General features: G+C 37.2%; 7 protein-coding genes across 7 annotated transcripts; 1 reads left to right on the top strand and 6 right to left on the bottom strand. All coding sequences in view use genetic code 12, as the record gives it.

Moving 5' to 3' along the window:
- Positions 1–178: 178 nt before the first annotated feature.
- Positions 179–1,819, bottom strand: PVL30_004571 (uncharacterized protein; the record flags this gene model as incomplete). Its single annotated transcript, XM_001524661.1, has 1 exon — positions 179–1,819. One exon carries the CDS (start codon positions 1,817–1,819, stop codon positions 179–181), a length of 1,641 nt encoding a protein of 546 aa, XP_001524711.2.
- A 420-nt stretch (positions 1,820–2,239) lies between these two features.
- On the top strand, positions 2,240–2,833 carry PVL30_004570 (uncharacterized protein; the record flags this gene model as incomplete). The annotated part of the gene is made up of 1 exon (XM_001524660.1): positions 2,240–2,833. One exon carries the CDS (start codon positions 2,240–2,242, stop codon positions 2,831–2,833), a length of 594 nt encoding a protein of 197 aa, XP_001524710.2.
- A 188-nt stretch (positions 2,834–3,021) lies between these two features.
- Positions 3,022–5,424, bottom strand: EXO1 (Rad2 nuclease; the record flags this gene model as incomplete). The annotated part of the gene is made up of 1 exon (XM_001524659.1): positions 3,022–5,424. The coding sequence occupies one exon, from the start codon at positions 5,422–5,424 to the stop codon at positions 3,022–3,024; it is 2,403 nt and encodes an 800-aa protein (XP_001524709.2).
- A 590-nt stretch (positions 5,425–6,014) lies between these two features.
- PVL30_004568 (uncharacterized protein) lies at positions 6,015–7,484 on the bottom strand (the record flags this gene model as incomplete). The annotated part of the gene is made up of 1 exon (XM_001524658.1): positions 6,015–7,484. One exon carries the CDS (start codon positions 7,482–7,484, stop codon positions 6,015–6,017), a length of 1,470 nt encoding a protein of 489 aa, XP_001524708.2.
- A 653-nt stretch (positions 7,485–8,137) lies between these two features.
- THR1 (Trihydroxynaphthalene reductase) lies at positions 8,138–9,196 on the bottom strand (the record flags this gene model as incomplete). The annotated part of the gene is made up of 1 exon (XM_001524657.2): positions 8,138–9,196. One exon carries the CDS (start codon positions 9,194–9,196, stop codon positions 8,138–8,140), a length of 1,059 nt encoding a protein of 352 aa, XP_001524707.2.
- A 598-nt stretch (positions 9,197–9,794) lies between these two features.
- Positions 9,795–11,324, bottom strand: ERG11 (Lanosterol 14-alpha-demethylase; the record flags this gene model as incomplete). Its single annotated transcript, XM_001524656.2, has 1 exon — positions 9,795–11,324. The coding sequence occupies one exon, from the start codon at positions 11,322–11,324 to the stop codon at positions 9,795–9,797; it is 1,530 nt and encodes a 509-aa protein (XP_001524706.2).
- Positions 11,325–12,324: 1,000 nt separating this feature from the next.
- PVL30_004565 (uncharacterized protein) lies at positions 12,325–14,409 on the bottom strand (the record flags this gene model as incomplete). The annotated part of the gene is made up of 1 exon (XM_001524655.1): positions 12,325–14,409. One exon carries the CDS (start codon positions 14,407–14,409, stop codon positions 12,325–12,327), a length of 2,085 nt encoding a protein of 694 aa, XP_001524705.2.
- Between the last annotated feature and the right edge of the window lie 807 nt (positions 14,410–15,216).

Below are 15,216 nucleotides of genomic sequence, written 5' to 3'. Positions count from 1 at the left end.
TTCTCACGCTCGCTTCAAATCTTTATAATATTTCTCTCAACGAATATTTCAGTATGCAGTACATCAAACCAAAGGTAAATAGAGATTGTAATTTTTTTTTTTAAAAAAAAGAAACAAGATTAAATAAAGAAGACTTCATTATTAGTACTTGATTTATAGCAGAGGGTTCTATTCAACATCACAAGTCTAAAAGATTCACATCGTCCGCTGGAGCTGGGGAAGTTCGCATTGGGGATAATGTTGAAGTGGGTATTAATACTGTATCATCCACTTGCATGAACTTGCGAGGTCTAGGAACATTGTTAGGAGATACCAGCTGCAGAACTTGTGAGCTTTCATTGATGGAAGGGGATGCCAGTGTAAAATCTGTGAAGTCATCGTCATCGTTTTCATCATTATCATCACCATCACGATCATAATCCACATCACCAATGCGATCACCATCAACATCAACATCAACATCAACATCACTCCTCCCATCCACTTTCAGTAGTTGAAAGTTTTGTAGAGTATCTTGTTGCTGATTGTGGCTCGTTTCTAGACCGAGTGATTGTTCCAAAATATTGATGTTAATTGGTAGATTTTCGGGTTCTACAACTTTATCTTCTTCCGACTCCTCGCCTGTTTGATCTCTATCTCTATCATTTTCCAAAGTGCTTCCCTTGTTTGAATTGGTAAATGATTGCTCATTATTCGCAAATGCTTCAACACTATTTTGCTCGTCGGCTTCATCTGCGTCAAACATAATTTTTCTGTTCTCTCCAGTTGCTGATTTGGCACCAGGTTTGGAAAAAAGAGCTTGTAGCCCCGTTATTGGATTCAAGTTGTTTTTAGTTCCACCAAAAACTTCACCTTCGTCCTTAAATGATTCCAGAGTACCTGTTACCTGCTCTGGTACACGCTTGTTCCCACTTGATTGGCCAAAACTGAACAAATTACCAAGAAAATTGCTTTTGGCGTGGCTATGCAGAAGCGACTCTTCTCGTAAGGACTTTTCGTACTCTTCTTCTTTTAGCTTGAGCTTTTTCAAATAACTTTCGTAGTCTCTTCTTTTTCGCTCATTGATCTGTTGCAAAAGCTTTTCTGTGTGTATTCGTCGAATATCTTGGATCCGGTAGTGCATAAACTTTCCCGATTCTTTCTCTATCACTTTTGAAAGCTTGTTATTGACTCCTTTAGAAGGTGTTTTGAGATTGAGACTACTTTGTAGTGATTGTTTCTTGAAATCAATGTCATTGGAGCTTTCTATATCATCAGTTGATTCAATAGAATCTTTTTGCTGTTGTTGTGACAAACTTGACAGCTTTGATAGCAGCGACAGTTGGGAAAGCAGTGGCAGATGTACCAGTTTACCATTTTTATTACCACGTAAAAGTTGCAACTCGAATTTTCTACTCTTGACATATGCATCGCTTGATGCCCAGCTGAATAAACCGATACCCGCTCGTTTTATTTGTGCTGTGCTTTGTGCGGTTACACTCTGTTTCTCCGGTACTTTCTGATGCGACCAACTTTCGACAATGATCTGCTGCACAGCTTGTAAATTCAGGTCGTGCCATCTAAGTATTGAAGTGGCAGTGGAAGGTTCGTCAATAAATTCTGGGGATGTACTTTGGAGCGATGCATATATCTTATTGCCCTTTTCCGAGGCTTGAAGAATTGCTTCAGGGTATATTAGCTGTCTGTCTCCCTTGAGAGTTTGCAATGACGATGCTGATGCAGTAGTATTAGTTGGCGCTAAATTGGGATCGTTTATATGAACAATCGTTTCTATCAACAGCGAGAGCAGTTCCTCACTCTCAGAATCAGTGGACCCCATAATTGCAATTGCATGTGTTATATGTTATATGTTATATGTTATATTTTCTATGTTCTATATTCTATGGATTGTGTTTGTATAGTGAATATTTGTTATTAAAAGTTCCTCACTCTTTGCCATTCGTTTCTTCTTCTATTTCGTCTTTTTTATTGTTCTGTTTTGATCAAAGGCGAATGGAGGGGTTTTCATCAAAAAGTTCTTGAACGCGATCTCAAGCAATATCCAAAAATAGTTGAACTCGTTACTCGTTATGCGGAAATTAAAGTGAAGTAGTATGAAATACTAACTGTAAAAAATATAAAAAAATATAAAACAAAACAAAATAAAATAAAATAAAACAAATTGAAATAGAATAAAACAAATTTAAAAGTAGAAACAATCACCGCTACACCATCAATATATCACCCATCAATACTAGCGATGACTGATTTAATACCAATAGTACAGTTCCCGCAGTTCCCACAGTACAAAGTATTAGCGTGTCTTGTGGAAAATCTTTCGAAAGAAACCATCGCAAACATTAAGTTGCAACTAAGAAGCGCAAATGAAGCCTATGACTACTGTTTCTGTAACACGAAACTCATTATATCGATGGAGCATCTCTACAACAGTATACACAAGTCAATTAGCAATTATGAGAGTGGGACGATGCAATCAAATACATTATACGCGGAAATTTTACTAAATTTATCACCAGTCAATGTCATTTCCAATGCCATAAAACGATTTGGAATTCTGGAAGACTGCTCAAGTGTAATAGTGATTAAAATTTTAAAGAATGGCAACTATGAAGCAGGACAAGACCTGTTGCAATTAGAAAAAGAGTTGGAACTGATCGAGCTGATTACCAAAGAGAAACCTCTAAAAATTACAGATCATAAACTTTATCAGCTCGTCGATCTACCCAAATTTAGGAAAATTTACAAATTGAATGATGCAAAATTCGAGGATCCAAATAGTCAAGGCAAACTCACAAGATTGGCAATCGGTGCTTGTATTTTAAGAGGATACTAAAAGTATACTAAAAGTATACTAAAAGTATATTAACGGGTTAATAAAAGTATTGAAAACAATAGATGTTGATGTGTAGCAATGTAATTTACACGTTAAACTTATTACTGGTCCACAAAGATACATATCAATGGCCATTCAGAGATCCATCAAAACTAAATCCATTTGGATACTATTATTTATTTTGGTTATTAATATACAAATTGCTTCAAGTCTATCCGTTTGCAAACTCGTTTTGGCAGTGGACTTTTAGTTTTGAAACGCACTTTTTTTTCAATTTCGCACTTTCTCGACTCAGTATTGTCTCTAATATGTGCAGCAACTTTTTGAATCGACTTTGGCATGGTATTTACTGGTTTGTCTTGTAAAGCTGGTCTTTTTTTGCGATAATCGCTATGCTTCTGAGACAACTGGGCTTGTGGCTTATGCGGCTTTTGACCGAGTGGTAGATTGAAATTATCGGTGTGACACTGGAAAGCAGATCTAAGTGCCTTAAAATCAACTTGTGTTCTTATTGTGCTTGTATTCTGCGAATAGTCTTTTCTTATAGGTGATTCTTCGATTTCGTCATCATCATCGTAATCATTGTCGTCATCAGTATTTGCAACTTCAAACTCCCTGCGTGTTTCCTGTTTCTTTGTAGTTTGCATTCTTCGAACTTTGCTTCGCAGTATACTAATCGGAGCGACGTCCACTATCATAGAATCAAAATTTGGAAGTGAATCTACAATCTGTTCATCACCATCCCCATCTGCATCTATTGTTGTAGTCTCATTTTCATTTTCATTTTCATTTTCATTTTCATTTCCATTTTCATTTCCAAGTTCATCTTCAGCTTCAGTTTCAGTTTCGATTTCGATTTTGGCATCATCCACATTTGTTGAAACGGTGTCCTTCTCATAATCGGCTAATATATCTCTCGTATCGAATCCAAATTTGGGCGACGATTCTGGAATCTCAGAGTCTTCAAAGAAACTGGAATTCCAAATCTCTGGATCCTCGTCATTTTCAACTTCCTTCACTTTTGGCGCACTAAAATATTTACTTGTCGTTGTCGGGGTTTTTTGCAACGATAATGGTGACTGTAATTTTTTCAATTTTTTAGAAGTGGGCGAAGTATCATTTCTGAGTCTTGATTTATCAAAAAATATCTTTTTAAGTGGTAGATCAGGTTCTCTAAAGGTTGCATTGTGTTGCTCGTGTTCTGTGCTTGTGTTTGTGCTTGTGTTTGTGTTTCTGTTTGTGCTTGTTTTCACTCTTGCTTTTTCTTTGGCTTCAAGTTCCAATTGTACCGTAATATCTGCTTCCGCTTCGAGGCGTCTTTTAGTACGCTTAGGGCTACACTTGCTGAAACTAAGCATATCTAGTATTGAATTTGGAGATCCCTTTCCAATAGTTTCCGATTGTGAACGCCTAGCAACTCTGCAGTTCATTGAACTCAAACTCTGGTTAATTTTGATATTGTTGTTATTATTATTATCATTGCTGTTATTATTTTTATAAGTAGTAGTAGTAACGCTGCTCATTCCCATCCTGAGCGAATGCGATTTGAGCAAAGATAGACTTTGGTCTCGAGAAATGAGCGGCTCATGCGTATTAGGGTCAATTACACCGTTGCAAACGTGTTGAATCAATCGATCGTCTATGCATCTACCGCAATACATTTCAAGGATTTCGACATCAACTTCGAGCTCCTCGGGTAACTCATTTAAAGTTGTCAACTTTTGACTTCGCGGATCAAAGACTTTTTGAAATTGAAATGCAAGATCTGCTCTATAGATATCATCTTCAAGGTTATCTGGAACCATCTTGCCTGAAGCTTTAATAGCCAAAATGACTTTTTGCAAATAAATATATTTTCGCACTAATTGAACTGACGACTTGAGTCCTATACCTTGGACACCTTTAGTATAGTCACAGCCTGATAACATTGCTGCGAGTCTTAGTTGCGACTCACTAAAGTTACCTAGATAGGACATGTTGGCAACATTCTTAAAGTTGTGCCTATCAATCTCAACGCATGTTGAATCATCTTTCAATTTAGTGATCAATTTCCGACACCCAAATATAAGCAAATCCGAATCCTCACTCAATATGCCATCTACCAATCCTATTTTCTCCAAGTATACCATTTGTGGGTCAGCTTCGTACGGCGCAACAACATACTTAATTTTTAAAAGATCTAATTCGCACATGATCAGTTTCGCCATCTGCGAGGTAACGCATGCAGCTTTCATATACTGCTTTCCTGCCAAGTCCGACCTACCCAGCTTGGCATACTGTTGCGCTAACGCCAATGCTTCTTTACGCGATTTTCTTCTCTCGTCATTCGTTTGCGCTTTCGTTCTCAATGATGCTCCATCGAATACAAAGTACGGTGTTATTTGAAAATCCTGGAGCATTGCGATCTTGTTACGCACGTATGTGACGTATCGTCTTGTTGGCCTACCAAGACAAAGATCCTCAGCACACGAAACCACAGCTCGATGTAGCCAGCCATATGTATCAATGGCCAATGTTTTTCCTCTATACCTCTCTAAAGAACATGGATCGTGTATACTTTTTAGTAGTGGAAGAAGTCCATTAACGCCCATACTGTTGAATGTGTCCGTTTGTCTGTATTACTGTCAACCAGCTTATTTTTGTGATCAGTTGAAGTTCAAACAAATCGGTTATATCGTCTAGTGGCTACTATTGGCTTTGTTGTCGTTGTCGTTGTCGTTGCTGTTGCTGTTGCTGTTGTTGTTACTACCGTTGTTGCTGTTTTGCAAACGCGTCCCCTAACCGCTTATTATAAATGAAAATTCAGTTGCGCGTTCCATCTTTTCGTTAGAGCAGACATTATTTTGACAGGATCTGGACCGCATAGTACTAAGCACACACTCTAACTCTCACATACTCTTACTCACTCACTCTCACATACTCTTACTCACTCACTCTCACATACTCTTACTCACTCACTCTCACATACTCTGACTCACGCATACAAGCACAATTTTGCAAGTGTCTGCTACGTACTAAAACTGAAATCGAATAATGAATTTCCTACGTATATGCCACTATAAAACTGCCGGTACTTGTTCATCTATCAGAGCATTTATCTACATTATTTCTCTTTTCCTTTTTTTTTCTTTTTTTTTCTTCGATATATTTCTGTTTTAATAAGTTTCCTAAGCTAATTCTTTCACAAGTTGCTGCTTGGAGCTCCAATTGAAATAGAAAATTGTATACCGTCCTTTACACCAACATCGCTTCTGGACTCCAGCGACCCAAACCTTTTGCTCACAAAATATCCGAGATCAAAATTTGCCCAGTGGTTAAAGTACCTTAACCCAAACCCATATGACAAAGCACCATTATCATCATTGAAAATCGTTTTTGAAGATGTTGGCACGCAATTACCTGCAATTACTGTACCATAAAGTCTCAAGGGATGTTCGTCTTCCGAAAGTGCGACATTGTATCTGTTCAAAGTTGGTGCATAAAGCAAATGAGGAATTTTGGAAAATAAAGTAGCTTGCACTTTGTACAGTTGTAATCCTCCGCTTGGTTCAACGCCGTTTTTACTGAAACCCAAAAAAGACGAGTAACCACCCAAGTAGAATTTATCCAATGGATGTACGGGGAATTTAGAATTGAATGAGTAGATACCTCCAATCTCACCACTAAGTTTTGTAGTGAAGTAATTGTTGAAAACCGACTTGTAAAGATCAAATTTTATTTGCAGCTTAACAAATTCCCCACGATTAGAAGCGTCAACTTGTTTTTGAACTGAACTCAACTCTGACTCGATTTGCACGTTAATACCATTAGTTGGGAAACTCTTGTGCTTGTCGCTCAAATATGTAAGGTGTTGAAAATGGGCTTTGTTTAATACACTAGATTTCAAAAACTCGCCATTGAAATATTTGAGATCAGCATTGGCACCTTCCTCGATATCAAATAATCTCCTTTTGTAAAGTGAGAACCCAGTAAATATATCAAAATTTTTTTGCTTCTTGTATAATAACCCAATCTTACCACCCAACTGGTTCTCCTTAAAATCCTGCCATGCATAGTTATTCCTTGTGTTGTAGCCTCCATCAATTAAAAACCTAAAACTTGGATCTTTTAAGCTCGATGAAAATTTAAAATTGGTTAATAAGTGGTCATATGGCTTATAAGGATTATAGTCTACACCAACGGATACTGTTTCCGCATTCTCACTAAAGTTCCTATCAATATGATTCAACTGTAAGTTTAAAAATTCTTCATTGTTGAAATTCAAGAAACCTTCATTGTTGTTTAAACTCACATTTGCAACATCAAAGACAACTTTAGCAGGAATAGACTTTTCGCTATTGTACGATTTAACTGCAGGAACGTTGGAGTAAAAATCGGGCTCGATTCTAGCACCGATTTTTTTGAATACACCTGTGTCGGCTAAATGTTGGTAAGATTGATGGATTTTGTCCGTTATTTGCGCCAAAGTATAATCACCTTTGCCCAATAATGGACTCAATAATTTATCGAAAAATTCATAGCTAAATGGGCCACCTCCATTGACCTCGACTCTGGTTAAAAGAATTGGCTGAGATTTTGACCCTAGAAGAAGGTTCTCTTCCGTGATCTTTCCCTGTAACTTCGGTTCACTCTCAGTTGTAATAGAGCTCATATTTTGCGTCTCTTTTATTTCACTATTTCCCCGAATTTCCTTTTTCTTTTTTTTTTTAGGAGATCCACAGTATAGTTCAATTGACTTTGTCCTGTTAATTGTTGATAGAGTTTGAAAATGTATTTGTTGCGAGAGTCCTATTTTTTTGGTTCTCTCTCTCTCTCTCTCTCTCTCTCTCTCTCTCTCTCTCTCTCTCTCTCTCTCTCTCCTTGCTTTAGTGCAATATATCTTGCTTTTTCCTCACTGTTTTCCCGTTTTCCTTTAATATATATATTTTTTTTTTATTTTTCATTTTTATCATTTCGCTATTGGGTAAGTGGGGCGAGAGATAGACGCATACTCACAATACTTTGAAGTATGGAGCACGAAGAATTGCAAATTTGCAAATTTGCAAATTCCAGATTCCAAAACAAAAAGGTCACAATTCATTCTGTGGAATCTTAAACATGTAACAATGTGTGCCAAAAAGTTCAATAAAACATTCTGTGCCTTAATCTGATTAAAAAAAAAACAATTGGTCACACATTCTGCTCAACTCTACAATAATTTACTCCAAAAAAAAATTGGAAAAATGAAAATACAAGGAAAATAAATAATAATGAAAAAAAAACAGCTTTTCATCTTTCCATCAATTAATCCTTTTTATACAAAAATTACAAGTACTCAAGAGTTGCGCCATCGTATGCCAAATCTAACACTTTCCAATCACATTTTATACCTTCGCTGTCAAAAATATTAGTAACCTCGTGTGCAATATCTTCAAAGCCTTCAGTTGCCAAACACAAGATTGTAGGTCCTGCTCCACTTAAACATATTCCACAAAGTCCCGGGTGCTTTGCTGGTACGACTTGCTCCAACACTTGATCTAGACCTGGGATCAAAACAGTTCTATATGGTTGGTGAATTTTATCTCTCATCGATTGGTAAATCAACTTGTGGTTAGGTGGGTCTTGTGTGAGTGCAGCAGTCAAAACGGCAATTCTTTGAAGGTTGTAAATGATATCTGGCCTTGTATACGATTGAGGCAATACTGCTCTCGACTTGTCAGTGCTCAACTCGAAATTTGGAATAATGACAACACATTTGATCTTTTTATTCCAGTTGTATTTCATGTACTCCCCAATATTCATTGGTGGTTTCTCTCGCACAATGACATCCGATGGTGTATCTGGCTTGGGTAATATATAGTCCAAGGGAACTTGAGTATGTTCGGCGTCTGCTTTATCCAATTCGTTTAGGTAGGATCCAATAAATCCACCAAGCATTGCTGCAGCAATGTTATCTGGGTGCCTTTCAATCATCAAACAATAATCCAACATTCGCTCCTTGCTCAAATTTAATTTACCAATGGCATTACCCAAATATATACCCCCAACAATGGCACTTGCACTCGAACCCAATCCTCGACCCAATGGAATAGGATTATTAACAAAGATTTGAGTTCCCAATGGAAATTTGTCGACACCAACAGTTCTGAGTACATAAAGTGCTGTTTGCGTCACCAAGTTCTTGTCTGATCTCAACGGCACTTTTTCTGCAAGGCTTCCCTCGTATGATAATTTGGCATTGTGTGGATCAGAACTTGTATCTACATTTTTATCGATAATAACTTTAATGGACAAATAGAGCTCCAAGCCTATACCCAACACATCAAATCCAGGACCAATATTGGCTGATGACGCCGGAACTTTAATTTCAAATGACTCAAACATTGTGCGAACCTTACTTGCTCAAACAACCTTGATTTGTGAATAAAAGTGTATGCTGACTTCAGAATTTTCCAGTGTATTTGATAAACTCGGATGTTTTTCTTACTATAATATTATAATTTTTCTATTTATTTTTGTTTGACATTTGTTTTTTTCTTTCCACTCCCGTCCAAATTGGCTCACCGTTAGCGGCTGATTCCAATTTTTTTTCACTTTTTTCTTTTTCATTTTTTTTTTATTTTTTTTTTATTTTTTTTTTGAAAAAAATTTCTTTTTTCTTTCAAGAGAGTTGAGTAAACCCTTTTACTTTTTGACACATATTAACACCATCGGTTTAAGATAGATATAGAGGAAAAGAAGAAGGAGAAGAAAACAAAACAAAACAAAACAAAAGAAACAGGAATTCAGGGTCAGAAAATAGGTGTCACAAATATGTCTGTTCTGTATATTATTTTATTAAGTTTTCAATTCAATAATTAATCTATATGTTACATGTTGCTTGGTTATATATATACTTTTGTGAGTGTGAGTATGAGTATGAGTAAGCTTGTGTGAGTGTTTGTGTATGTGTGCGTTTAAAAGTGAACCACTACAAATTGGATCAAACAACGCAAGTGTCTCTCTTTTCCCAAACGATTTCAGCAGGCAGCTCAGGAAGTGTAACCATTGAAGCGTAATCAACATGTGGCACGTGGCCACCTTTCAACTTCCATTTGATATTGTAAATAAATGTAGTCAAAAGAGTTCCCAATTGCACGTAAGCAAATTGCTCACCAATACATCTGTGTCTTCCACCACCAAATGGCAAGTATGAAGATGCAACACCTTTGGAAACTTTACCGAAACCATAGTCAACTTCGTCAGAATCCTTGTTTGACATGTTGGCGTTGTCCCATCTGTGTGGATCAAATTGGTTGGCATTTTTGTAGTATCTTTCATTGGTGTGGGCATAACCAGGAGAGACTAAAACATGGTGGCCCTTGGGCACAACATAAGTGGTGCCAGGAACAACCATTGGTGACATAACTTTTCTAAAGATTGAATGTAATGGCATGTGCATTCTCAATGTTTCTTTAATCGTGTTGTTGACCAATGTCATTTTTTGTAAATCTTCATAAGACAAATCGCTCAAGTTTCCCCCCTTGGATTGCAAAGCTTGTTGGATCTCTTCGTACAACTGCTCCTGCAATTCTGGTTTATCTCCCAAATGTAACAAGAACCATGCTGAAGTAGAGGCACTGGTGTGTTGTCCACCCATCAAGATACCAATCAACAAGTTTGCAATTTCTTGGTCAGTCATTTTCACTCCGTCCTTATAAGTTGAGTGCACCATCAAGGAGCTGATCAAGTCCTCATCGCCATCAATAGCACCGGCTTGTCTTCTTTTCGTGATTTCCTTCATGTAGGTCGAAGAAATCTTTTGCTGAGCAGCATCTCTTTTCCAATAGTGGGGCAATGGCAAGTTGGGGAACACGAAATTAACTGGGGTAAATCCTTTGTCCAAGTCCGAATACAATTCCGCAAATGACTCATCGAATCTTGATCTCATCTCTTTGCCCATCAAGGACCTTGACGCAGTAAAAATGGTGATTTCCGGTTGGGTCTTCATGACATCAGCAACACCAGATTTTTGGTTTTTCATATTGAAATTTGAATTGCTTGTAAAGTAGTTCAAGACCTCTTCTCTAATCAAAGGAACATACTTTCTAAACGAGTCGGTTGTCAAAGCAAATTTGGCAAACTTCTTTTGCTCCATCAATCTTTGATTTGGACAATCATACACAACACCTTTACCAAATACTGGAGTAGTCAAATGTTTGTAAGCTTCTTCGGCTGATACCTCGGAAAGCTTGGCATTAAGAATAAATTCGTGTCCCTTAGGACCCAAGTAAACAGTCATAACCTTACCCAACAACACAAAGGCAAACACATCTCCATACTTTTGACGACACTGCTCAAAAAATTCATATGGTTGTTGGCCATACCCAACAGCAGAACCAAACCATGGAATCCAATAAAACACAAGTGGCACACGATCTTTTCTTAATGAATATAACAATTGCCATGCGATATTGTAGACAAATGGAACAACAATAAGGATGAAAACTTGTTGAAAAGTCGTCAATGACATGAAAAATGTATAGCCTTGAATGGCCAAATCGACTAACGCCATACTTGTCTTTTTTTTTTGTTTTAGTTCTCGTTATATAAGTCCAAAGCGAGTCTAAGCTAGATGAACGTGTAATGAGTGTTCAACGTAGAATCAAATACAGCAAGGATGAAAAAAAAAAATTGAAAGTTTGATTGAAAATCAAAACAGGCAATATAAATCAGCCAAAAAAAAAAAATTTTGAACCACCGAGTGTATTTATATATACTTGAGAAAGAAGATGTGGTTTATAAGTACCTCGTACAATGGTCTGATCCCTTCTCGTATAACTCGCTTCTGGTGTTTTTTTTTTTCTCTCTTGGTTTTATCTCTCTTCTTCGTTGCTCGCGAAACCGACGGCTGAAAAAAAAAAAAAAATAGAGAGAGAATTTTTTTACTGAAGGATAATAATCCAAGTTACATAATAAACAAAATTACAAAAGTAAAAGAAAAAGAAATCTTCAACGCGTATCACATTTCAGCAATTGCTAATACTCAGCCGCAGGTTTGAAACATTTAACTAACAAAACATTCCCTAAAGACTTGGTCAATATAATAGAATTGAAAAGTATATTTTAAAAAAAATTTTCAACAACAGAGATAGGACATAGATAGGACATAGAAAAGACAAATGAAAAGGCAAATGTAACCCTGCAAAGTAAGTGGTTGAGAAAATACATTGGAGGCTACCTATACTTTAATAAATATCGATTTACTCTATACAAATATCTCTATAACCAACAATATCAATAACAAGAGTAACAACTAAAAAATAAAAAGCAAATAAAAAATAAAACTGTAAAGTAAATAATCGGAAAACGATAAATCCAAATAAAAGTTTAAAGGCTCAGCCGAATCATTCATTCCTTCTTTTACCCCTTCCTCTCGCTTGCCGAGACCCACAAACACTCACACTTATCGCACTCACACTCACACTCACACTGACTCATTCCAACGTTCAATCATAATCATACATCACTCGTTAAATACCCATATCTAGTGCCAATCCCAACTGTTTTGCCTTTTGAATCAAAAGCTCATGGTCTTGTCTCATCTTTGCGTTCTTATTTTCCAAAAACTTGATATATTCAATCGATTTGGCCAAGATTGTACCCTTGTTCAATTTCCTAGCTGGCTCGAGACCTTCCAAATCAATTGCATCGACCTCCCCTTGAGTGTATTGACTTGCAAAAGATACATTTCCAAACGGCAAATCCTCGCCATCAGAACTTTCATAATCTTCCATAAGATTGTTGTTGTGGTTACTGTTTTGACCAACAAGTTGCATCCGTTGTTGTTTCAACCTCATTCTCTCCTCGTATTTCCTAAGCACCAAGATCTTCAAAGTAGGCACTGACTCTTGAAGTGCATTAAACTTGTCGTTAATCTTATTTCTGTAGCGTTGTTCAATCACATTATGTGCTGATTTGACTCTTGGTTTGTTTACTTGTTGTTGCTGTGACTGTTGCTGCTGCTGCTGCTGCTGTTGTTGTTGTTGTTGTTGCTGTTGCTGCTGCTGCTGCTGCAGTTCTTGTGGTTGTTGCTGTGCAAATGGTGGCGCTGAGGCTGAAGTCTTTACTTTAATGATCGGGTTCGATGTCGAAAGTGATGACGACGAGGTTCCAGAATTTTCCAGTGTATCATTTATGTAATCGGTGGCATCAGCTGTAATCCCATTTTTAATCAAGTCATTGCTAATGGTTGATATAGCCAACTTCTTCCTCTTATTACTATGTTTCAAAAGAGGGTAGCTGCGCAAATGTTGTGCCAGTGGTGAGATTGGAGTAATCACCGTCGAAGGTGTAACACTTCCCAGGCAATACCGATCCATATTTCTACCACTTGCTACAGGGTACGAATTTGGAAAAGACGAAGCACTAATGGAACTAGGTGACGATGATACTGATATTGGCTGTAAATGTGAGCTACTTGCGCGTGTATCAAACGATTGCAAGCCCGTCACCGAGTTGGTCTTTGTCGAAAAGGCACTAATTCCATTTCTTCTCGGTTCTTCATTAAGTCCACCAATAGGTATATCAGCTTCAACAGACAAAGGTGAGTCCAATAAATCATTTGAATAACTCAGATCTGTTTCATGTTTCTCTACTTTTAGTTGTGGTTTTAGCTTTAGGTTTTGTTGTTGTTGTTGTTGTTGTTGTTCTTCACCATCCACTTTGTTCTCTTCTTCTCCCTCTGCTTCGCGTGGTGGAGCACCAAAAGCCTGCGTGGGAGCAAAAGCCAAACTCATTGGCTCAATTTGCGATTTAAATACAGGTGAGGTATCGTTGCTTAGTAAAGATGGTTGATGGAACTGCGACCTTTGTTCATCCAATTGTATATCTCCATCCAATGACGCATAGTTGACATTGATGCTTCCAGAACCACTAAACCCATCATTTCCAGTAATATATTCTGTGTTACTAGGCAAGTCGCGGTCAATATAAGGAGATCCGGTCACCGATAAAGACAGCAGAACTAGTATTCCTTTGTTTTTATTGGAATTGATGTAGTGCTGAAATGCAGGAGGAAGTGCGAAATCAAGGTCTACTGGATAATTTTGAGTATCATTCGAAGCGATATTACTTCTCATTGGAAAACTCGCAGTAGTTGCATTATTGCACAACATGTCGCGAATGGGTTCTCCCAACAAGGACAGGTTACTTGGTTCCATCTTAATATGGTATTGGCTTTCAACTGGAGTTTGGTACAGCAGGAATGGTTGCTCGTGATTCTCACGTTGAAGTTGTTGATATTGAGGTTGGTTATGATATGTAGGTGGATGTGAATGTTGGTGTTGAAGTTGACGTTGGTTTAAATTTTGTTGTTGATATGTGTTTAAATTTTGGTGTCTATATTGGTAGCAATGTTCTTGAGTTCTAAATGGTCCACAAATATCCTCCAGATCGTATTGTTGTTGTTGTTGTTGCTGCTGTTGCTGTTGTTGTTTCTGTTGTGGGTGATAATGATGTTGCTCTTGTTGTTGTTGTTGTTGTTGTTGTTGTTGCATCTCGTTCACAGTACCAACCTGAGGAAAAACTGGACTGTATTTATTTATTTTATATGACATTAAGGAAATAGAAGTCTTTTATGCAAGCATACAAAGCAAAAAGAAAAAGACTGGTTATGATTTCACTGAATAGAGAGAAATAAGAAACAGAATTAGAATAAGAAAAAGAAGAAGAAGAAAAGAAAGAAAGGAGTATATTCGAAGGGAGATAAGAAATGGTGGATGCCGGTCGGATTTATACACCTTCGAAATTGCTCACTTTGGTATTTCTTTTTCTAACTCCTTGACCAATATAATGACAAACAAAAACGTTATTCTGTCTCTCATGAATAGTTTCCTTCGAAAACTAGCTCAAGAACTAATTATTATGCTCTTGTGAAAGGGAAAAGAAAAAAAAAAAGAAAGAAAGAAAGAAAGAAAGAAAAGAAAAGAAAGGGAGAAGGGAAACTGATTAACATAGACGAATGCATGTCTCTGCGGAATGATCTCAAAGTCTAAAAGAAGAATCAAACCCTTTAGTTCTATCCTTTATTCCTTTATTTTTCTTTTCTTCGGTTCAAAGTGTAATTTCCGGATGAAAGGCTCTGCAAAAGAAGCACTGTCAAAAAATTCTATCTTCCTAAACCCCTTGTAAATTTGAATTTCTGTATTTCTGCTCCTTTGTCTCCTTTGTCTCCTTTGTCTCCTTGTCTCCCATAAAGTCATTTTCTGCTTCAAGGTGCATATGCCTGGACTCCATTCAAAAGAAAAGGCGTCTATTCTCCTAACCCCAGTCACAATAATATTTCTAAACGCACCTTGACGCGAGTCACCTTTTATTTAGCAGGTGTATCAAGTAGCTACTCTCTTCATGCCAGCCGTTTCTTA

The sequence above is a fragment of the Lodderomyces elongisporus genome, chromosome 6, assembly GCF_030384665.1.
Source record: "Lodderomyces elongisporus chromosome 6, complete sequence".
Classification (NCBI taxonomy): Eukaryota; Fungi; Ascomycota; class Pichiomycetes; order Serinales; family Debaryomycetaceae; genus Lodderomyces; species Lodderomyces elongisporus.
The sequence above is the reverse complement of the archived record's forward strand: the minus strand, read 5'-3'. Positions and strand labels throughout refer to the sequence as shown.